General features: G+C 42.3%; 2 protein-coding genes and 1 pseudogene across 6 annotated transcripts in view; 1 reads left to right on the forward strand and 2 right to left on the reverse strand.

Annotated features, from left to right (window-relative positions):
- Nucleotides 1-3,272: 3,272 nt before the first annotated feature.
- On the reverse strand, nt 3,273-13,862 carry HIGD2B (HIG1 hypoxia inducible domain family member 2B). Its single transcript, XM_009249994.3, is given in 4 exon segments — nt 3,273-3,580; nt 3,583-3,839; nt 7,481-7,659; nt 13,663-13,862. Coding segments are annotated over 2 exon segments (318 nt in total). The 5' UTR covers nt 3,827-3,839; nt 7,481-7,659; nt 13,663-13,862; the 3' UTR covers nt 3,273-3,506.
- LOC100939694 (small nuclear ribonucleoprotein F-like) lies at nt 7,477-13,576 on the reverse strand (annotated as a pseudogene).
- BBS4 (Bardet-Biedl syndrome 4) overlaps nt 13,651-24,633 on the forward strand; it is a 52,151-nt gene continuing 41,168 nt past the window's right edge. For 2 of the 5 annotated variants that reach the window (XM_024232712.3, XM_054531639.2), the window contains exons 1-2: nt 13,651-13,792; nt 22,411-22,462. In XM_024232712.3, the coding sequence (XP_024088480.3) occupies nt 13,769-13,792; nt 22,411-22,462 (76 nt within the window). In that variant the 5' untranslated portion in view covers nt 13,651-13,768. Of the gene's footprint in view, nt 14,106-22,410; nt 22,463-24,633 lie in introns of all 5 variants that reach the window. The other 3 variants (XM_024232711.3, XM_054531638.2, XM_054531641.2) reach the window with 3 other exon arrangements.

Below are 24,633 nucleotides of genomic sequence, written 5' to 3' on the forward strand. Positions count from 1 at the left end.
GGCGTGAGCCACTGTGCCCAGCCTATTTTTTTTTTTTTTTTTTTTGAGACGGAGTCTTGCTCTGTCACCCAGGCTAGAGTACAGTGACGCAATCTTGGCTCACTGCAACCTCTGCCTCCCAGGTTCAAGAAATTCTCCTGCCTCAGCCTCCCGAGTAGCTGGGACTACAGGCGTACACTGCCACGCCCGGCTAATTTTTTTTTGTATTTCAGTAGAGACAGGGTTTGACTGTGTGGCCCAGGCTGGTCTCGAACTCCTGAGTTTAGGCAATCCACCCACCTCAGCCTCCCAAAGTGCTAGGATTACAGGCGTGAGCCACCGCACCCTGCCTGGTTAATTTTTATGATAATAAAAATATTCTCATAAAATTTGGGAAATTCCAAAACCTATGGAGAAGAAAATTTAAATTATTCATAATCCCACAATTTATTCATTTGCTTATTTGAGCAACAAATAAAAGTGCACACCTTATTAAGAGCAGGGCATGTTCCAAGACTGACTATCCAGAAATGATAGCCTCTAACTGATTCCCTTCCAACCCGTTTCTCAGTGCACTACTAATAATAATTTTAAAATCAGATTATTTAGTTTTGAAATCTCCTTTTCACCTAATATATCATAAGTCTTTTCCCAGGTTATCAAATAATATTCCAAGCTATGATTTTAACAGCTGCATAACATCACATCATATAAATTTACACTGATTTATTAAACCATTCTACTTGGGACATAATAAGATGATCAATTTTTCAATATTATAAATAATGTTGCATGTAATATTCTTTGGCCACATACCTGACTATCTTTGAAAACTTCCCTAGAATTCAGATTGTTAGGTCAAAGCCTTAAATATTTTTAAGGTTTTAAATACACAATACTCAACTGCTTTCTTGAAAGACTGTAATAGTTTTACTTCTACCAGCTACAAGAGTGTCTTTCAGTCATACAGCAAAGCCCACACCTCAAAACAATGAGTATTAGCTTAAAAAAAAGTCATTGTCAACTGAGTTCAAATGGTTTTTCCTTTAATTTGCAGTTCTTACTTGGCAATGGTAAGTCAAACTTTCCAAAAAAAACTTTGTTCTCTTTTTTCATAAATTATATATGCACGCTTTTTGTCATTTTCTATGGAACTGTTAACATTTCTTCTTAGCATTCTAGTCTTAATATTTCTCAGTGAGGGATTTTTCTAACTGCATTCTGAGATCTAGCCTCCTGGCTGGGGAAGCAAGAGGTGGGATGGAGAAAGGGCGGGGAGTCAGAGCCAGGCTTGTTCTCTTAGTCCTTCCACAATCACCAAGGTGTGACCTGGGCCAACTCTTGGTATCTCTGGGCTTCAGTTTCCTCCTCTGTAAATAGAAGGGTCTTAATTAAGGTCCCTTCCAGTCCTATAAAAGGGAGTTAGAGATCTGTAGTTTCAAAGCTTCTTTCGCTATCATGATTTGTGATCAGCTTTGAAGGAGGTAGTGCTAGTGGGTAAACATCAAACCGTAAGCTTGTTTCCCCAGTTCTAACCTACCACTACCACCTACCACTGAGAAAATCATTTCAAGGCTCTTAGTTTCCTGATCTGTAAATGGAACCCTCGTTTTACAGATTTGTTGTAAAAATTATGTGAAATAATAGAAATCAGGCCAGGTGCGGTGGCTCACGCCTGTAATCCCAGCACTTTGGGAGGCTGAGGCAGGCGGATCACCTGAGGTTGGGAGTTTGAGACCAGCCTGACCAACAGGGAGAAACCATACGTCTGCTAAAAATGCAAAATTAGCCAGGCGTGGTGGCGCATGCCTGTAATTCCATCTACTCGGGAGGCTGAGGCAGGAGAATTGCTTGAACTCAGAAGGCGGAGTTTGCAGTGAGCCGAGATCACGCCATTGCACTCCATCCTGGGCAATAAAAGTAAACTCCATCTCAAAAATAATAATAATAATAATAGAAATCAAAGTGTATAGAGTATAATATACCACAGACAGGCGGGATGCAGTGGCTCATGCCTGTAATCCCAGCACTTTGGGAGGCTGAGGCGGGTGGATCACCTGAGGTCAGCAGTTCGAGACCATCCTGGCCAACATGGTGAAACCCCGTCTCTACTAAAAATACAAAAATTAGCCAGGCATGGTGGTGAGTGACTGTAATCCCAGCTACTTGGGAGGCTGAGGCAGGAGAATAGCTTGAACCTGGGAGGTGGAGGTTGCAGTGAGCTGAGATCGTGCCATTGCACTCCAGCCTGGGCGACAAGAACAAAACTCTGTCTGAAAAAGGAAGGAAGGAAGGAAGAGAGAGAGAGAGAAATAAAGAAAGGAAAGAAAGAAACAAACAAACAAACAAAGAGGGAAGGAAGGAAGGAGACCATATTCGTACTAGTAGCTGCTTATGACTAATAGAAATAAGGATGAGGATTAGAAGGGATGTCAACTTTATAATACATTCTTTCCTTTATATAATAATAATGAAAAAGACAGCCAGGCACAGTAGCTCATGCCTGTAACCCTAGTGCTTTGGGAGGCTGAGGTGGGAGGATCATTTGAGCCCAGGAATTTGAGACCAGCCTGGGCCACAGAGCAAGACTCCATCTCTACAAAAACTTTAAAACAATTAGCCAGGTATGGTAGCCTGTGCCTCTAGTCCCAGCTATTAGGGAGGCTAAGGCAAGAAAATCATGTGAGCCCAGGATGTCGAGGCTGCAGTGAGCTATGATAGTGCTACTGCACCTGCACTCCAGCCTGGGTGACAGAGTGAGAACTTGTCTCTCTTTTTTAAAAAAATGAAGCAAATATAACAAAATATTAACAATAGTCAGTGTTGATTCTGTGGTAGGAACATAGTTGTTTGCAAGATCATGCTCTGTACTTTTCTGTATCTTAAAAAATTTCCTGGCCAGGTGCGGTGGCTCATGCCTGTAATCCCAGCAGTTTGGGAGGATAAGGCAGGCGAATCACGAGGTCAGGAGTTTGAGACCAGCCTAGCCAACATGGTGAAACCTTGTCTCTACTAAAGATACAAAAAATTAGCCGGGCGTGATGGCGCGTATCTGTAATCCCAGCTACTCGGGAGACTGAGGCAGGAGAATTGCTTGAATCTGGGAGGCAGAGGTTGCAGTGAGCCGACACTGTGCCATTGCACTTCAGCCTGGGTGACAGGGCGAGACTCCATCTCAAAAAATAAAAAAAAAATTTCCCCTTCCCATACAAATATGCCTAGTTCATAAAAGCAATCCTAAAAGATTACATACAGTATGTGTGTACTTTTTTACTTTTTTTATTTTTAGAGTTTATTAAGCAGGGGAGTGGAGGGGAGATGTGGCACAAATAGACATATGTAACATTCAAACAACAGAATCTGGGATTTTTGAAAAAACCTTCCAGTTATGGTTACAGGAAGGGTCACTTCCTCCCGCAACGACACAGGGACCTCTCAAAGGAGAGGAAAGAGTAAGTCCCATGTTAGGGCCATTGGTTGCTCCTGGGTTTTGGAATGATTTCTGCAGAGTTTTCAAGACCCTGGGCTCAGGGTGGAGACTTTATAGAGGTGGCAGCTAGACCCAGCATGATGGCTGCGATGGTGAAGGCCTGGGCGGCGTCCGGGTGTGCATCATGAGCTGTGAACACTGGCTGTTGCCCTGGTGGAAGCAGTAGAGGCTGCTGGTGAGGACGGCTGCCGTGCACAGGCAACCTATGGGTACCACCGGGTTCTTGCAGGTCTTGCGAAGGAAGTTTTCCTTGAAACCCTCTGGATTGCCGTAAACAGTGGCGCTAAACCCCTCAAAGATGGGAGGCTTCAATGATTCAAAGGGGGCCTCCGGAGTCACAAAGCTGGGAGTCGCCATGCCCAGGCCACAGCTGCAGGAGAAAATCCTTTTTTTTTTTTTTTTTTTTGAGATGGAGTCTCGCTCTGTAGCCCAGGCTGGAGTGCAGTGGTGCAACCTTGGCTCACTGAAACCTCTGCCTCCCTGGTCCCAGTTAAAGCAATTCTCCTGCTTCAGCCTTCCAAGTAGCTGGGATTACAGGGACATGCCACCACGCCAGGCTAATTTTCGGATTTGTATTTTTAGTAGAGATGGGGTTTCACCATGTTGGCCAGGCTGGTCTCAAACTCCTGACCTTATGATCTGCCTGCCTTAGCCTGCCAAAGTGCTGGGATTACAGGTGTGAGCCACCATGCCCAGCCTACATGTTTTATATAATGTTATTTGATATAACAACTTGGAAAGGACAAAATTATAGAAATGGAGAATAGATTAGTGGCTGCAGGGGTTAGGAATGGGGAGGTGGTGGAAGGAGGTATATGTTTATTAAAGGGTAATGACAGGGAGGCTTACGGTGATGGAACTCTTTGTATCTTGACTATGGTGACAGATACACAAAACCTACACGTGTGACAAAACTGCACAGAACTAAATACACACAAATGAAGTAAAAGTGGGGAAGTCTAAATCAGATTGGTGGACTGTATCAATGTTAACATTCTGGCTGTGATATTACACAATAGTTTTGGAAGATGTTACCATGGGATAACTGTAGAAAGGGTACATGTAATCTGTCTATTATTTCTTCCGACTGCAGGTGAATCTACAATTATCTCATAAGAAAAAGTAAGAAGAGGCCAGGCATGGTGGCTCACACCTATAATCCCAGCACTTTGGGAGGCCGAGGCAAGCAGATCACTTGAGGCCAGGAGTTTGAGACCAGCCCACCAACATGGTGAAAGCCCATCTCTACTAAAAATACAAAAATTAGCCGGGCATGGTGGCACACTACTCAGGAGCTACACAAGAGGCTGAGGCAGGAGAATCGCTTGAACCCGGGAGGCGCAGGTTGCAGTGAGCTGAGATCACACCACTGCCCTCCAGCCTGGGTGGGCAACAACAACAAGACTGCAAGGGAATAATGTTCTGTTTGGGAAAGAGATTGCATGTAAATAGGGGGTCTGGTAGCTGGGTGTGGTGGCTAACACCTATAATCCCAGCACCTTGGAAAGCTGAGGCAAGAAGATCACTTGAACCTAGGAGTTCGAGACCAGCCTGGGCAATATAGCGAAATTCTGTATCTATAAAAAATGAAAAAATTAGCCAGGCATGGTAATGCATGCCTGTGGTCTCAACGACTCAAAAGGCTGAGGCAAGAGGATCAATTGAGCATCCAGAAGTTGAGGCTGCAGTGAGCCATGACCATGCCACTGCACTCCAGCCTGGGCGACAGGGCAAGACTGTATCTCTAAAAATTAAAAAAAATGAAATAATAAATTGAATATATAAAAGTAAATAAAAATTAAAAATAGGGATCTGGAGCTGGTAGGGAAGAAACAGAGCTCTATGGGAGAAAAGAATACTTTCCCTTGTTGATATATGGTCTGTGTCCCCTTTTTCTCCTCTTACTTTCTTTCGCATTCTTGCTCTGATTGACTTCTTTCTCAAGTGCCTCTTCTCTCTGACTTTCCTTGTGTGATTATTTTCCTCAACTCATTATTTTCCCTCTTTGCTTTGCTAAAAGACTCTATCCCTGCATCTTATTCAGAGCACACTGACTGCACTGGACAGGAGTTACAAGAGGGAAGAGGTACTCACAGAATCCTGGGTTTCTAAAACACTCTAGCTACAAAAGAGTCCAATAGTCACATATTACACAGAGGAAAACTGAAGTACTGAGAAGGGAAATAACTTGTGTCACTCACAGAGGGAATTTTTGGTAAAGTTGGAATATGAGCCTGGGACCCACTAGGACAGCTTCCCTAATTTTCTTTTCTTTTTTTTTAGACAGGTTCTCACTCTGTCACCCAGGCTGCAGTTTGGTGGCATGATCAAAACTCACTGTGGTCTTGACGTCCTGGGCTCAAGTGATCCTCCTGCCTTAGCCTCCCAAGTAGATAGGAATGCAGGAGTGTGCCACCATGCCTGGCTAATTTTTTTGTATTTTAATTTTGTAGAGATGGGGTCTGGATATATTGCCCATGCTGGTCTCAAACTCCTGGACTCAAGTGATCCTCCTACCTTGTGCTCCCAAAGTGCTGGGATTAGAGGTGTGAGCCACTGCGCCTAGCCCTAGTTTCTATAATTTTCAACAGATAGAGCTCACTAGTTGGAGAAAAAGAGATTCCTGGGGGCAGCCAATTAAAACATAGAGAAATTAGAGCAACACGGTAAGAGAAATAATATGATCAGGTGCAGTGGTTTGCGCCTGTAATCCCAACACTTTGGGAGGTCAAGGCAGGAGGATCACTTAAGTCTCGGAGTTTGAGACCAGCCTGGGCAATATGGCAAAACCCCATCTCTACAAAAAATAAGAAATTAGCTGAGCATGGTGGCGCATGCCTGTAGTCCCAGCTACTCAGCAGTCTGAGGTAGGAGGATCACTCGAGCCTAGGAATTCGAGGCTACAATGAGCCATGATTGTGCCACTGCATTTCAGCCTGGGTGACAGAGCAAGAGACTCTGTCTCAAAAATAGAAAAGAAAAGAAAGAAAAAGGAAAGGAAGGAAGGAAGAAAAAAAAAGAAAAAGAAAAAAGAAAGAAGGAAAGAAAGAGGGCAGCCAGGCACAGTGGCTCACGCCTGTAATCCCAGCACTTTGGGAGGCCGAGGTGGGTGGATCACCTAGGATCAGGAGTTTGAGAGCAGCCTCGCTAACATGGTGAAACTTCATCTTTACTAAAAATACAAAAAATTAGCCGGGCGTGCTGGCACACTCCTGTAGCCCCAGCTACTAGGAAGGCTGAGGCAGGAGAATCGCTTGAACCAAGGAGGCAGAGGTTGCAGTGAGCTGAGATTGTGCCATTGCACTCCAGCCTGGGCAACAAGAGCAAAACTGTGTCTCAAAAAAAAAAAAAAAAAGAGAGAGAAAGAAAGAAGAAAGAAAGGTGGAGGGAGGGGGGAAGAGGAAAGAAGGAAGGGAAGGAAGGATATAGTTATTAAGTAGTTATGAGCCAGAGTTATAAACTAGCCAGATGGTTTTGTGATAGGATTTGGGTAGAATGAAAATCTCAAGAGGTTAAAGAGGCAACTCTTCTCTCTTACTAACTATGGATTATTTTAAATGCACCAGATACCCCTCCTCAAGATGTAATGTTATACCGTAAATGTTATGGGGAGAAACTGCCCAAATGAACAGACCAGCGCTCACACTGAGAACAGGAATAGGGAGTAGCCTATTTTGAGCCTATCTTTTTAAAAAACACTTGCATTTTGGGAAAATATAAAAAAAAAAAGTCCAACAGGGTTGTCCTGTTGGTACCAAAAACCTTCAGAAATTTCAGAGTATAGGATGTTGGTAAGAAGCACCAAAGCAGAAAGTACCTCTTTCTGCATGTGAGAAACCATCATTTATGTGAGAGTGATGTTCCCTAACACAAGGAAGGGTCTCTGCTAAGCAAGTGAGGGGTGGAAGGAGCTGTTGCCAGAGCTCGCCAGAAGCATCCTGGTAACCAACTGCTTGTGCCATTGCACTCCAGCACATCCTGGTAACCAACTACCAAACATTTCCTACTTACATGGAACAGTGGAAAGCGCCAACAGAGTTCTCCCGACGAATGTCTTCATATTCCTCATAGATTCCCTGCTTTTGCCTGGGCAAAATAGTCTATCAACCAAAGTTTAGGTTTTCTGATCTTCTTCCCATTCTTACCCAGCCGGTGGAGTCTACAGCCTAATTCAGGTTTGACCTCAGTAGCTAGAGGAAAAGTGGTTAAACAAAATAAAGAAGTTAGAAAGGGTTAAACAAAATAAAGAAGTTAGAAGCTGATTTACCTTTAAAAATAACAAACTTAAGTTCTTGTCTACAGTAAGTTTTATGGATCAAAAACTATTCTGACTTCTTATCTCAACAGATATCCTACACATATCACACATCAGCATACATATATGCCTTTTAGAAAATTATCTTATTAAAACTCGAAGGAAAAATGAGATCATGAATAAACTGGACATTTTAAAAAATTTATCTTTCATAACTTTTCAATCTAATATCTGTGTATTATAATCATTTATTGTTTCATGTACTAATTCATCTATGTATTTACCAATCAATAAATATAATCTGATATGCACTATGATAAATGAGGTCAAAAAAAAGGAGATACCCTGATCCACACAAGATATAAAGATGAAAGGCTGGGGGCTGGGTGAGGTGGCTCACGCCTGTTAATTCCAGCACTTTGGGAGGCTGAGGCGGGCAGACCACCTGAGCTCAGGAGTTCAAGACCAGCCAGGCAAACATGGCGAAAACCCGTCTCTACTAAAAATACAAAAAATTAGCTGGCCGTGGTGGCAGATGCCTGTAATTCCAGCTACTCAGGAGGCTGAGCCTGAGGCACGAGAATTGCTTGAACTCAGGTGGTGGAGGTTGCAGTGAGATTGTGCACTCCAGCCTGGGTGACAGAGTGAAATTCTGTTTCAAAAAAAACAAAAGTGCTGTATTGAGGACTGAGACCTGAGATAGTGAGAGACAGGGATGTACAACTTGAGTCATACTGTGGACTGACAGGATGGGAATAGCTAAGGGACTGTCTGAGGTGGGGATGCCTGTCTGATTCACTGGTTACTGCCTTGTTTATGTGACTTTGATAGCACTTAGCTTCTGCTGTTGATACTCACTGGGAGATACACCTAAACCACACTGACAGCATTATTCTGAAAAGGAGAAGTTGCCAGGGAGTGTGGACCAGTAGTCTCAGTGGCCCTGTACTCTCCAATCAGAAGTGTAGACTTCTTAGTTCTTCTTCCCTGTGACTAGCCTTCAGGTGTAATTTCCAGTATATAGTTCCTTATAAATTCTATAGCTCAGGAGAATAAATAAGAGGCTCCTTTTCCAGAAAATCCAGTATTGGTTTTCCTCCTTTGGAGGCTTAGAGTCAGAACTCTCATGTAGGCATGGCAGGATCCATGGAGGTGGCCACATCTCGCTTTTTTCAGTGACTATTAGATTCCACAAGACAACCGCACAGCTAAACATAATTAAAACTTAGGTTTTATGATATTTGTTCCTTTCCTAAAACCCTCAGTGACTCCTTATTATCCATAGGGAACATATAAGCTAAATAAACATGAACTTTTTTCTCCAAGCAAAACATTCTCCCCAGTGAATAGAAAATATTGTTTTCCTGTGTTACCTTGAACCAAAAAAAATTTTTTTTTTTGAGGCAAAGTCTTGCTCTGTCGCCCAGGCTGGAGTCCAGTGGCGGCGCGATCTCATCTCACTGCAACCTCCACCTCCTGGGTTCAAGTGATTCTCCTGCCTCAGCCTCCCGAGTAGATGGGATTACAGGTGCCTGCCACTACACCTTGCTAATTATTGTATTTTTAGCAGACATGAGGTTTTGCCAGGTTGGCCAGGCTGGTCTCAAACTCCGGACCTCAAGGGATCCATCTGCCTGCCTTGGCCTCTCAAAGTGCTGGGATTACAGGCATGAGCCACTGCACTTGGACTCCTTTAAAATTATTATTATTATTATTACTATTATTATTGAGACAGAGTTTCGTGCTGTTGCCCAGGCAGGAGTGTGGCAGTACCTTGATTATAGACGCAAGTCACTGGGCCTTGGGATTATAGACACGAGTCACTGGGCCCGGGTTTCTTTCCAGTTTTAAAGTATTATTTTTAATTATCCAAAATAAATGTATAGTAAATACTCTTCTTATAAATCTTTGTTTTCTTGATTGCTTCCTTAGCATATAATTTCAGAAATAGAACTGATCAAAGGGTATGCACATTTTTAAGGATTTATAATGCCAGATGCCTTCCAAAAGATGTTAACAACTTATTGAACTGACAGTATATAAGGGTGCTGTAGAGTAATTTATTTATTTGAAAAACAAATCTTTATTGTGTAGAAATATGTATTTTAAAAATCCCCCAGAAAAGATGCTCTTCTCTCATTTCCCCATCCTCTTCCTCTACTTCCACACCTCTGATATAAAGGACATTATTATATCTTATTAAAACTTTATCCACACTAGGCATGGTGGCTCATGCCTGTAATCCTGGCATTTTGGGAGGCCAAGGCAGGCAGATCACTTGAGGTCAGGAGTTTGAGACCAGCCTGGCCAACATGGTGAAATCCTGTCTCTACTAAAAATACAACAATTAGCCGGGTGTGGTGGTTGATGCTTGTAATCCCAGCTACTTGGGAGGCCAAGGCACGAGAATCACTTGAACCTGGAGGTTGCAGTGAGCTGAGATCACACCACTGCACTCCAGCCTGGGTGACAGAGCGAGACTGTCTAAAAATAAGATAAAATAAAATAAAATGAAAACTTCATCCAGATGTCTACACAACACTTTAACTATGTATTCTTCTGTATTTGCAAGTTACATGTTCATATAGCCATCTACAGATACCAGTTAGCCTTTGTAATCCATTCCCCACTTAAGTTTCACCATCTACTGGCTTTTCTGTTAATCCCTTGAGGAAAGGTTTGGAATTGAGGTGCAAATCCTTTATAAGGAGAATGCTGCAGTCTATTCGCTATTCACCGCTGACCAAGCTGCCACCTGGCCCTCCTGACTGCAGCAGGCACCCCCGGACAGTCATGTAAATGGACTAGGCCTGAGTCTGTAGTTCTTTGCTCTGAAAAAGGAGACGTAATGGCTTCTACTTTCTATTTATCATTTGGTGGAAATAATAGAAGAGTTTCTCTAGAATGTTTTTTGATCTGGTGGTTAAAGGGACCTTGGACATTTAGTCCCTGAAATAAATTGTTGCATCTTTGAAGGAAAAGATGAAAGTAGGTTCTTACACTTTAGTGAAGAAGCCTTTGGAAAATTTTGTTCTAGATGTTGTACATTCTCTGTAGAGGAGTTTTGGGGATTCCCCAAATAAGTAGAACTAAAGGATAACTGAAGAGAACAGGGAGTGACATGTCAGACTGAGAATCAGTCTTTTGAAAGTGGCAAAAAGAATATGTATTAAAAGAAAAAATAGATGATAAAAAGAATAGGGCAGAAGATATTAGCTTCAATTCCTCTTTTTTTTTTTTTTTTTTGATCCTTGGGAATGATTTCTTCCTAGACTGCCAGTGTTGCATAGTAACCCTGCCCATGAAGAGGACTGGAATACTGAAAAACTGCATGAAACTAAGCGCTGTGGGTCGGGCAGGGTGGCTCACGCCTGTAATTCCACACTTTGGGAGACCAAGGTGGCTGGATTGCTTGAACTCAGGAGCTTGAGATCAGCCTAGGTAACATGATGAAACCCCATCTCTACAAAAGATACAAAAATTAGCTGGGTGTGGTGGCATGAAGCTGTAGTCCCAGCTAGCTACTTGGGAGGCTGAGGTGGGAGGATCACTTGAGCCTGGGAAGTGGAGGCTGCAGTGAGCCGTGATTGTCCCACTGCACTTCCGCCTGGGCAACAGAGTGAGATCCTGTCCCCAAAACAAAAAAACTAAGCACTGTGGATTAGAAATGAATAATTTTTCATCTTTATATCTTTTTTTTTTTGAGACAGTCTTGCTCTGTCTCCCAGGCTGGAGTGCAGTGGCACGATCTCGGCTCACTTAGGCACGGTGTTTAATTAATCTCTGAAAAGTGGAGAATTTAGCACCAGGCATGGTGACTGTTGCCTATAATCCTAGCTACTTGAGAGGATGAGGTGGAAGTGTTAAAGGTGGAGGGTGTCCAGGTTCTTGGTGTCTTGAAAAAAGAATTGGACAAAATGCACAAACAAAGCAAGGAAGGGACAAAGGAATTTACTGAACATGAAAGTACACTCCAGTGTGGGAGCGGGCCTGAGCTTAGAAGTTCAATGGCTCAGTTACAGAATTTTGGGGAGTTTAAATACCCCCAGGTGATTCCATGGTTACTTCGGGTATGCCTTATGTAAATGGAGAAGATGAAGTAAAGTTACAAAGACATTTATGGCCTATACCCTATGGCCAGAATATTACCTATTACAGCTGAAGTGTAAATTGGCCTTATGTTCCCTACCTCCAAACCCTATTTTCCTGCCTCAGGAGGATTACTTGAGCCTAGGAGTTCAAGTCCAGTCTGGACATCATAGTGAGACCCCTGCCTCTGAAAAAAATTTTTTTTGAGACAGAGTTTTGCTCTTGTTGCCCAGGCTGGAGTGCAATGGCATGATCTCGGCTCACTGCAACCTCCACCTCTTGGGTTCAAGCAATTCTCCTGCCTCAGCCTCCCGAGTAGCTGGGATTACAGGAGCCGGCCACCACGCCCGGATAATTTTTTGTATTTTTAGTACAGACAGGGTTACACCATGTTGGCCAGGCTGGTCTTGAACTCCTGACCTCAGGTGATCTGCCCACCTCGGCCTCACAAAGTCCTGGGATTACAGGCGTGAGCCACCGAGCCCAACAAATTTTTGTTTTTTAGACGGAGTCTCCCTCTATCGCCCAGGCTGGAGTGCAGAAATGCGATCCTGGCTCACTGCAACCTCTGCTGCTTGGGTTCAAGTGATTCTCCTGACTCAGCCTCCCGAGTAGCTGCGATTACAGGCGGGCACCACTATGCCTGACTAATTTTTTGTATTTTTAGTAGAGACGGGGTTTCACCATGCTGGCCAAGCTGGAAATTTTTTTTTTTTAGTAAATGAAAGGCAGAGTATTTATCTGAAAAAAGTGGGAGACCAATAGTCTCATGGGATTGTTATAAAGATTAAAAGAGAGAGTGTTACTGAAATACTTAGAAGAGCTGTTCTTCTATTGCTGTCTTTCCCCTTGTATTTGGATAGATTACCGTACTTGTTTCTTCTATGTAACTCTAATTGTCAATGGGGTTCTCCTTCTCTTAGAGACCTGAAGAAACTTGTCTTAAATGCTTTCCCAGTTAATGAATTGGGAGAGGCAGACCATATGTCTAAATTACAAGGGCGAGACTTAAAAGTATGAATTGGGGCTAATGTCAGTGCTCAGGTGCAGGGATCCTCCGTTTTGTTCATCACACAGCTCCCGGCACTTTAATAAATGAGGCTCAAAGAAACGACGGGCTTAGGTCTTGCAGCAGTCAAATTCAGAACTCATGTTTGATTCCAAAGCCCACACGTTTTCCTAGTTTAGAAACACTAAACATTTAATTCACCGCACCGGCGGCCAGACAGGTAATGGAAAACGCCTTAAGTATGTTAGGAAGGGAAGACTGTAGTAAAAAGGCGAAGAAATGTTTATCTACAGTCGCAGCCGCTATTCAGATCTATTTCACTGCCTTGCAGAAAAGGCCGACTGTCGTCTCTTTATCCCATGGCCGATTTCTTGTGAAATCTCCTAACTTTTAAATATTTCCAACCAAAAGACTGCGGTTCAAATGCAGCCCACCGGGAGCGTGTTTGCAAACTCTGGAGTAAACAAGAGTGGGAAGCTGATAAGGTGAGTACCTCAGTTCGATAGTGATAGCCAAGAAACAGGGAGTTTTGTACCTAAGGCGAGAATGAAATTCTCCGCCGGAGGGTCCCAGAAGGAGGACTGAATTAAATGCAGATTAGAGTCAGGGCAGGGCAAGGTGGCCGGAGAACTAGGCTGCCATCCCAGGTGACTGGCCCTATCCAGCCAGCGCGGCCGGAGGTATAGACCATGTACAGACCACGGCGAGGGGTGTTAGGGGCTTCTCGGGATAAAGGCAGCGAGTGGCTGCGCATTCCCTCCCCGACTCTTTCAGAGGTAAGCCTTCTGTGGAGCAGACCCTAATCCTCCCCACGATTCCTTAGGTCACTCGGCGATTTACTTCCTTCCCCGGCTCCTCACAGTCCTCCGCAGCCCTACGGCTTCCGCTTGCCTCGTCGTCTGGGAAACCGCCGACTTCCGGCCGCGCAGCAGTGGGCTGAGCCAAAATGGCTGAGGAGAGAGTCGCGACGGTGAGCGCCGAGATTCTGTTTAGCTGCCCGGCCGCAGGGCAAGGCAGGCTGGCGGGTGGCTTCTGTCCCATGCAGCGGTTCCTGGAGAGAGGCGGAGCTGGGTGCCGAGCGGCTCAGGGTGGGCGGGGCGACACGGTCCCCTTTCTACTGTCCCGGGAACTGGTCGCCTGGGGCAAGTCTGGATACTTAGCAGCAGAGGTCCTGTTCTAGGACTGTAGTTCCTCTTGGGGTGCGCTGGACGGAGAAGGGAGACTTTTCAGCAGTAATGGCTCTTACCCTAGTCCCATCTTTTTCTCTCTCGGGGGTTTGGAAGGTAATAACTAGCATTTGTGTAGACCGTTTCTGTTAATCCCGTGAATTGGGAATTTAACATGAGGACGGCCTGGAAGCTTGCAGCGTCACTGCCTTCTGCCAGTGGAGCAGGACTGTGTTTTTTCTGTGGTGATTAAGTTTAGGAAAGTACGGTTTTGGAATTCAGCTGAAGGCTGAGTTGGGCGTTAATTCCGCAGAACTGCTAATATAGAGGAACCTGATGAATTCAGGATGACCTAGTCGCTATTTTTTGAGGCATATATCCATAATTGGATCTAATTTCGGTAAAGTGCCAAGTGTGAAGTCTTGTTTACCTTGCTTTAGTGTTGGGTTTGAAAGCCTGTTCTGTCCATTTGTTAGAATGATTTTAGGTATTCGGAATTTATTGTCTTTGGAAAAACGCCCTGGAAAACAGTACAATAGCAGCCTTTGGCTGTTTTACAATTTAGTTTTGGCTAAGCAGCAAGGTTAGTGTTATTGTTAGAGGGCCTTTTGTTTGTTTTCTACTCTCATTTGCAGAGTAGTCATATTATTCTAGTCTAATTAGAAAACTCTGAAGACAGAAACTTTTTTTTTTCTTTTTTGAGGAGGAGTGTCGCTGTTGTCGGCCCGGGCTGGAGTGCAATGGCGAGATCTCGGCTCACTGCAACCTCCGCCTCCCAGGTTCCACAATTCTCCTGCCTCAGCCTCCGGATTAGCTGAGAATACAGGCGCTTGCCACAACGCCCGGCCGAAACATTTTTGTTAAGCTAAGAAATTTGAAATAGCTAGGCTGGACTTGGTGCATCACGCCTGTAATCCCAGCACTTTGGGAGGCCGAGGTGAGTGGATCACTTGAGGTCAGGCGTTTGAGACCATCTTGGCCAACATGGTGAAACCCCGTCTCTACTAAAAATACAAAAATTAGCGGGGCATCGTGGCGCTCGCCTGTAATCCCAGGTACCTGGAAGGCTGAGGCAGGAGAATCGCTTGAACCCCGGAGGCGGAGGTTGCAGTGAGCCGAGATCGTGTCATTGCACTCCAGCCTGAGCGACAGAGACAGACTCCTCCTTAAAAAGAAAGAAAAAACAGATTTTAAAATAATTAAATAGGCCGGGCTCAGTGGCTCACGCCTGTAATCCTAGCACCTTGGGAGGCTGAGGTAGGTGGATCGCCTGAGGTCAGGAGTTCGAGACCAACCTGGCCAACTTAGTGAAACCCCGTCTCTACTAAAAAAATACAAAAAATTAGCTGGACGTGGTGGCGGGCGCCTGTAATCCCAGCTACTAGGGAGGCTGAGGCAGGAGAATCTCTTGAACCCAGGAGGCAGAGGTTGCAGTGAGCCGAGATCGTGCCATTTCACTGCAGCCTGGGCATCAAGAGGGAAACTCCGTCTCAGAAAAAAAAAAAAAAAGTAAATAGCATGGTTAATGTTACTGGGTTTTAAATATTAAAAAACATAGGAAAGAAAATACTTCCACTCCAGCCTGGGTGACAGAGCGAGACTCCATCTCAAAAAAAAAAAAAAGAAAAGAAAACACTTCTACATAATCTTAAAGTGTAAAAGATAACGGGTAGCATAACATTGCTACAAATATAGCTTATCCTCTAGTGCTCATCACAGGTGTTTGTGTAATAGAATATGAACTTGAGTCTGTGACGGCAGAATTGTCCTGTACATTTGAATGTCTAATACTGTTTTAAAGAGAATAGCTTTTGTTTTGATATGACTTTAGCAATTAAGCCTGAAGTTAACTGTTTTCATTGTTGTCAAATTTATTGCTAGTAGTGTTATGTTTATAGTAATTTTCATCTTTTCAAGTTACCAATGCATGGAAATTTGAATTTCTGTCCTTTTTGGAAGTGGTATTTTATCTTTTTTTGAGACGGAGTCTCACTCTGTCGCCCTGTCTGGAGTGCAGTGGCGTGATCTCGGCTCAGTGGAACGATCTCGGCTCAGTGGAACCTCCACCTCCCGGGTTCAAGTGATTTTTCTGCCTCAGCCTCCCGAGTAGCTGGGGTTACAGGCCCTCGCCACCACGCCCGGCTAATTTTTGTATTTTTGTTGAGACGGGGTTTCACCATGTTGGCCAGGCTGGAAGAATGTTACAACTAATTGCTTTTCCTCTCAGAAGCCCCTCTCTCTTACTAGAGAAAGCTGTTGTCCTTTGTTTCTTCTGCCTATTAAACCTCCGCTCCTAAACTCAGGAAAAGAAAAAAAAAAAAAAAGAATGTTACGACTAATTGACTTGGAGGGACTTCCATGGTGTACATTTAAATAAAAGGTAGATGTGAAGTGGGGTATATTATGTGATCTTAATTTCATAACACAAAGGAAAACATATATAGATCTGTAGATAGGGATATATGCATATGGAGGCGAGAAAAGGAAAGGACTCAAAACTCACAGAGAATTTTTGAAGAAATGTATAGGTAAAAATCTAAGAAGGCTACAGTCAAGGCCTTGAGGCCAGAAGACACCCCATCAAAACTGAGTAAAACTAGCCCAGTGTGGGACACAGAAATTCTAATATGCTACCAAAATTACTTACGGATTGCTACCAGTTCCTTAGAAGGAAAACTGAGGACTGATATTTGTATTTTCAGTATAGTTTAGAATTCGTAAAAAATGAACAAACAGGCTGTACTTGGTGGCTCATGCCTGTAATGCCAGGACTTGTGGAAACTGAGGCGAGAGGATAACTTGAGTCCAGAGGTTCAAGACCAGTCTGGGCAGCATGTTGGAGCCCCATTTCTACAAAAAACACAAAAATTAGCCAGACGTGGTGGCACGCGCCTGTATTCCCAGCTACTGGGGATGATCATCTGAGTCTGGGGGAAGTTGAGGCTCCAGTGAGCCATGATCATGCCACTGGACTCCAGCAGGGGCGGAGTGAGACCTTGTCTGAAAAAAACAAAAACAAAAAATGAATGAACAACTAGCTCTGGCTTTCATGATTTGTGCTTATAAATCTTATTTATTTATTTATTTATTTATTTATTTATTCATTTATTTATTTAGAGATGGAGTCTCACTCTGTCACCCAGGCTGGAGTGCAGTGGTGCGATCTTGGCTCACTGCAAGCTCCGCCTCCCGGGTTCACGCCATTCTCCTGCCTCAGCCTCCCGAGTAGCTGGGACTGCAGGCGCCCGCCACCACGCCCAGCTAATTTTTTGTATTTTTAGTAGAGATGGAGTTTCACCGTCTTAGCCAGGATGGTCTCGATCTCCTGACCTCGTGATCCGCCTGCCTCAGCCTCCCAAAGTGCTGGGATTACAGGCGAGCCACTGCACCCAGCCTATAAATTTTTTTTATAATGCCCTGGTTCCCATTATTTGATGTATTTGGATAAATACCTGTCATCCTGTAAATTAAAGGATTAAACTGATAAGAGCAGAAAACGGAAATTAGTAGACTAGTTGATCTGGCTCAGATACAGTGCCTGTGTATCAGGTGCTCCATGAATATTTGTTGGATGAATAAATGATCATAAAACTATATAAAAATGAAGAAATAACAGGATAAAATAATTTGTTCTATATAAATCCTATGAAAGAGGTTGAGTGGGCTAATAGAATCCTTTCCATCTCAAAATGTTCTGGAAAGTCTTGAGTAAAAGACTCATCAAAAAAATAATTCTACTTTGTGCAGAAAGAAGGGTTGCTGACCTTTGAAGGTGCTTTTTGAGTCTTTAACATTCTTTAGTAATATATTCCCCAAAGTTAAGAAATTCTAGTTAGATTTTAAAAAATTGAGTTCTTTAACATTGTTGAGGTATAATACACATACCATAAAATTTACTCAATTTAAGTACATAGTTAGATCAGTTTTAGTAAATTTATATAGTTGCACAACTGTCATCAGAGACTGCTTTTAAAACATGTCCATCACTCCAAAAGGGTTCCTTGTGTCAATGGAATTGCTGGGTTGTATTGTTTAAGTATTTGTTTAAAAAAACAGAAACAAGTCTGCCTAACTTTTCTGCAGGCTATATAGGAGTTAACATTTCCATGAGCAATGCATGAGGGTTGTGATTTTTCCACATCCCTGTCAACACTTGGTTTGTCAGTTTGTTTTTATTTAGCTATTGTAGTGGATGGGTAGTGATGGTGTATGGTGGTTTTAATTTGTATTTCCTTTATGAATAATGATATTGAAGATTTTTTATATGTTTATTTTCCACCCATATCTCTTTGGTGAAATGTCTCTATAAATTTTTGTGCATTTTAAAATCAAGATCATTAACCCTCATTTGGGCTCAAGTGATCCTTCCACCTCAACCTCCCGAGTAGCTGGGACCACAGGTGCAGGCCATGCTTGGCTAATTTTTGTATATTTTGTAGAGGCGGGGTTTCGCCATGTTGCCCAGGCTGGTCTTAAACTCCTGAACTCAAGCAATCGGCCTGCCTCACATAAGTATTCTCTTTTATTTTGAGGATTAATTTTTGTTGTTGTAAAATATATCCTACCTGTAAAAGAGTGGTTAAAATGTCGTATGTATGCTTTAAAGGATAATATAATGAAAACTTGTGTTCCTACTGCACAGGTTAGGAAATGGGTCATTAAAAACTTCCTAAATGCCTCTCTCCTACTGCATTTTCCTTCATCCAAATCAGATGTAGTGTTTCTTCAATTTTATATTAATATTTTGTATTTTTTATAGTTTTACCATATATTTTTATATATATCCTTAATATATTAGTTTTTAAAATTTGTTATTAACCTTCAGTTTATTCATTATTTCAACACTGTATAGTATCCTCTTGTAGTAAAGTATGTCAATTAACTTATCCATTCCCCTAGATGGAGATCGGGATTATTTCTGGTTTTTAGTTATTAAAAACAATGCTGCTGCTGGGTGCAGTGGCTTACGCCTGTAATCCCAGCACTTTGGGAGGCCGAAGCTGCAGATCACGAGGTCAAGAGATCGAGACCATCCTGGCCAACATGGTGAAACCCCGTCTCTACTAAAAATACAAAAATTAGCTGGATGCGGTGGTGCGTGCCTGTAGTCCCTGCTACTCGGGAGGCTGAGGCGGGAGAATCACTTGAACCCAGGAGGCGGAGGTTGCAGTGAGCCAAGATTGCGCCACTGCACTTCAGCTTGGCAGAGTGAGACTTCGTCTCAAAAAAAAAAAAAAAAAGCTGCTATAAATAGGGCCAGGACTAAGGAAAGGTAAGTGAGGTGCTTAGGGTTCACATTTTATGGAGTAAGAGTAAGTACCTTCTTAAGGTTTGTACCCTAGGTTCTTTACGTGCCTCACTTTAGTCTTAGCCCTGGGCATTATTATGTAGGTCTTCTGATGCAATATCTAAGAGTTTCTGTAAGGTATACCTAGAAATAGATTGCTAGGTAATGGAGTAACTTTATTACTTATAGGAAACTATATGGTGGTTGTAACAATTTATGCTTCTACCACCAGTCATTATGGTGGATGTAAAATTATGTCTTAATGTGATAATTTACATTGCAATTTTTTTTTTTTTTTTTTGAGACAGAGTCTCGCTCTGTCACCCAGGCTGGAGTGCAGTGGCGTGATCTTGGCTCACTGCAACCTCTGCCTCCTGGGCTCAAGTGATCTTTCCACCTCAGCCTCCCGAGTAGCTGGGACCACAGGTGCAAGCCACACTTGGCTAATTTTTGTATATTTTGTAGAGGCAGGGTTTCGTCATGTTGCCCAGGCTGGTCTTAAACTCCTGAACTCAAGCAATCGGCCTACCTCAGCCTACCGAAGTGCTGGGATTAGAGGTGTGAGCCACCACACCTGGCTGTTTGTTTTGAGCCTGTTCCTCAGGCTGGAGTGCAGTGGTCCAATCATGGCTTGCTGCAACTCAGCCTCCTGGGCTTAAGAGATCCTCCCACCTCAGCCTCCTGAGTAGCTAGGACTAAGGGCACCTGCCACTATGCCTGGCTAATTTCTAAAGTTTTTTTATAGAGGCAGGGTCTCGCTATTTTGCCCAGGCTGGTCTCAAATTTCTAGGCTTATGTGATCCTCCTGCCTCGGCCTCCAAAGTGCTGGGATTATAGATCTGAGCCACCACACCTGGCTGATCTATCTGTCTTAAACTGGAGAATTTCATTTTTTTCTACCTCCTTTCTTTTTTTAAAAAAACTGAATTTCCATCAGTTCCCCCTCCCTTTCTGCTCCTCTTATTTCATTCCTTGGAAGTTATACTTTGCCTTCCTTTAATGAGTACCAAAGAAATTAAAAAATACATGTTTACTGTAAGTCCAGACCTAAATGTTGCTAATACAGGGACCATCAAATGCTTTACTACCATCTGTTGCCATCTGCAAATGTATGCCATTGTTGTTTAGTTTTGTAGTTCTTAATGTATTTTAATTAAACACCACAAATTATGCTTCTTGTTTTATTCAGTCAGTAGATGCTTAGAATACTTGCTTATTTTACCAGTTCGTTTGCTTATTCCACTCCTTTGTTCTGGGATTATTTTTCTTTTTCCTAATATATATTTTCATTAAAAGTTTACTTGGTGAGAATCTAAAAACTCTCAAATTCTGAAAGTTTTAAAAATTTGCCTTTGTTGTTGAAAATTAGTTTTGATGGATGAGAGAATCTAGATCAGGTGTTGGCAAACCTTTTTCTGTAAAGGGCCAGATAGTAAATATCGCGGGCTTTGTGGGCCATAGAGTCTCTGTGACAACTACTCAACAATGCTGTTGTAGGACAAAAGCAACCATAGACATTATGTAAACATGAGTGTGGGTATGTTCCAACAAAATTTTGTTTATAGACACTGAAATTTGACTCAGAATTTTCATGTGTTAAAATATTATTTTTTGAATTTTTTTAACCATTTAAAAATGTAAAAATCATTCTTAGCTTGTAGACCAAATAAACAGGATGGATTTGACCTGTGGGCCATAGTTTGCTGATCTCTGGTCTAAATTAACATTCATTTTACTTAGTACCTGACACTGGAGTAATTATTCTTATGATGTCTTATTGTGATATTGTCTTCCATTTTTAATTGTTGAAGAGCCAGCTGTCAGTCTGTCTTTTTTGTTTTTCTTTTCTTCTTCTTTTTTTTTTTTTTTGAAATGGAGTTGTGCTCTTATCACCCAAGCTGGAGTGCAGTGGCGTAATCTTGGCCCACTGCAACCTCTGCCTCCTGGGTTCAAGCGATTTTCCTGCCTCAGCCTCCCAAGTAGCTGGGATTACAGGTGCCTGCCACCACACCCAGCTAATTTTTGTATTTTTAGTAGAAATGGGGTTTTACCATGTTGGCCAGGCTGGTGTTGAACTCCTAACCTCAGGTGATCCACCTGCCTTGGCCTCCCAAAGTGCTGCAATTACAGGCGCCAGGCATGGCATCTAGCCTTTCTTTTTTCTTTTGAGACGGAGTCTTGTTCTGTCGCCCAGGCTGGGGGGCGATGGTACGATCTCGGCTCATTGCAACCTCTGCTTCCCAAGTTCAAACCATTCTCCTGCCTCAGCCTCCCAAGTAGCTGGCACTATAGGCATGTGCCACCATGCCGAGCTAATTTTTATATATTTAGTAGAGACGGGGTTTCACCGTGTTGGCCAGGCTGGTCTTGAACTCCTGACCTCAAGTGATCCTCTTGCCTTGGCCTCCCAAATAACTGACCTTTCTTTGTTGGAAATCTAGTGATATATTTTCTTGTTTGGCTGCTTTTAAGAGCTGCTTCTTGTCTCTGGTGCAGTTCGTTATGATGTATCTAAGTATGTATTTATTTTCATTTAACCTGGTCAGGATTTGTTGAGTATCCAGAAACTAAGGATTGGTGTTTCTCATTACATCTGGAAAAATTTGAGCCATTATTTTTGCTTATATTGTGGTTATGTCATAGGAAGTTGATAAAAGAAAAATTCATTTGATGTTTTCTATGAGGTTATAGTGTAAAATAACTATCTCCCTTTTAGAATTGAGTGCTAGACAGTTTCTGTGTAGATGATCTCATAAGCTTCCTTTTATCAAACAGTGATCACTTTTTTGGTTTGGCTGCTGAGAAGTATGGTATCAAGTATAATACTCATATGAGGTGTTTAAGAACTTAGTATATTTCTTATGCACATTTTACTATATACTATAATTATACATTAAAAATGCACATTGTAAATATTATAAATATGCATTATACATTGTTAATAGTTTGGATAGCAAAAGTATGACTTGACATTTGTTTTTTAAACCATATTTAAAATAATTCTATCAGAATATGGATTTAATGGATTAATTGCATAATTGATGAGCTACTGATTATTCTTGTTATTTGGATGCTTCTTTAAGTTAGCAAGTTTATATTGTGGTGCTTCAATATAGACTACTTATTTTATTTCAGAGAACTCAATTTCCTGTATCTACTGAGTCTCAAAAACCCCGGCAGAAAAAAGGTCTGTATGCAATTTCATTGTATGTGTATATTTGCACAGATTTCTCTCTCTCTCTCTCTCTTTTTTTTTTTTTTTTTTTTGGAGGCAGAGTCTCACTGTCGCCCAGGCTGGAGTGCAGTAGCGCAATCTCGGCTCACTGCAACCTTTGCCTCTGGGGCTCAAGCAATTCTCCTGCCTCAGCCTCCCGAGTAGCTGGGATTACAGGCTCATGCCACCACACCTGGCTAACTTTTGTGTTTTAGTAGAGATGAGGTTTCACTGTGTTTGCCAGGCTGGTGTCGAACTCCTGACCTCAGGTGTTCACCTGAGGTGATCTGCCCACCTTGGCCTCCCAAAGTGTTGGGATTACAGGCGTGAGCCACTGCGCCCGGCAGATTTCTCTCTCTTGTTGATTCTTTTATCTATTCTATATGATTTCAAAATGAGTGTTGGGGAAAGAAATAATAGTCTAAATGTTCTGTCACATCTAGCTTTTATTTAATAGAGTTATTAGATATTAGGAGGTTGGTCTGACCTGGAAATTATTTAAATGGGGTTTGATTATTATGTAAGTGTGTACTAATTTTCTGCTTCTGGAAAAACCACTCTATGAAGTTCCAGATATCTTTTTGCTTTGTTGGTTTCTAGTTTAATTCTATTGTGGGTAGAGAACATTCTTTATATGGTTTGTTTTACGGCCCACAATGTGGCCTGTGTTGGTGAATGTCTCATGTGCACTTGGAAAGAATGTGTATTCTGCTCTTGTTGGAGGTAGCATTCTGTAAATGTCAATTAGGTCAAGTTGGTTGATAGTGTTCTGTATATACTTACAATTACAGATATTCATATTCTTACTGATGTAGTTACTGATTGGAAGGGTGATAGAAGAGTGTTGAAGTGTGCAAATGTAATTGTGGATTTGTTTCTACTTTCAGTTCTATCAATTTTTGATTTGTGTATTTTGAAGATCTGTTGTTGGATGCATATACATTTAGGATTGTCTGATTTCTTGGTAAATTGACCCGTTTGTCATTATGTAATATTCCTCTTCAATTTCTGATAATATTCCTTGTTTGAAGTCTACTTTGCCTGATAATATTTTAGTTTTAGTCATTTTAGTTTTGTTTTGGCCAGTATTTGAATGGTATCAACGTATAATTTTTGTAGAGTAAAATTCCCTTTTTTTAGTACAAATTCTGAGTTTCGACAAATGAAACTAGCCATGTAACCACTACTAGCACCATAATCAAGTTATAAAAGTTTAATTACTCCCCCAAAAGTCACCTTTACTTTGTAGTAAACTACTTCTTCCATTCCCAATTGCTGGCAGCCATTAATCTGTTTCTTTCTTCCTAATTTTGCCTTTCTTGGAATGCCAAATAAATGGAATCATACATTATTATTATTTTGAGAGAGAGAGGGTCTCGCTCTGTCACCCAAGCTAGAGTGCAGTGGTGTGATTATAGCTCACTGCAACCTGAAACTCCTGGGTTCAAATGGTCTTCCCCAGTAGCTGGGTCTATAGGTGCATGCCACCATGCCTGGCTAATTTTTAAAATTTTTTTTATAGAAACGGGTGTCTGGCTCTGTTGCCCAGGCTGGTTTTGAACTCCTGACTTCAAGTGATAATCCATCTTCGGCCTCCTGAAGTACTGGAATTACAGGCATGGGCTATTGCAACTGGGTTATGTAAATTTTTCAGTGGCTTTTAAACCTCATATAATGTTTGTTGGTTTGTTTGTTTTTGAGGCGGAGGCTGGCTCTGTCACCCAGGCTGGAGTGCAGTGGTGCGATCTCGGCTCACTGCAACCTCCACCTCCTGGGTTCAAGTGATTCTGCTGTTTCAGCCTCCCAAGTAGCTGGGATTATTGGCATGAACCACCATGCCTGGCTAATTTTTTTATTTTTAGTACAGATGGGGTTTCACCACGTTGGCCAGGCTGGTCTTGAACTCCTGACCTCAAGTGATCCACCTGCTTTGGCCCCCCAAAGTACTGGGATTACAGGCATGAGCCACTGCATCCAGCCCAATATAGGGAAGTATTAACAGAAGAACTATCATCCTTAAGGATTAACGGGACTTTAACAAATTAAAAAAGTAGTACTTTGAATAAAAAGCTGTCACATTTTACTGTGAAATCCTTAGACTTTTTTCTAAACCTCTAGTTCAGGTTTTTTCAGCTTTGGCATGA

This window comes from Pongo abelii, chromosome 16 (assembly GCF_028885655.2).
Source record: "Pongo abelii isolate AG06213 chromosome 16, NHGRI_mPonAbe1-v2.0_pri, whole genome shotgun sequence".
In the NCBI taxonomy this organism is placed as follows: Eukaryota; Metazoa; Chordata; class Mammalia; order Primates; family Hominidae; genus Pongo; species Pongo abelii.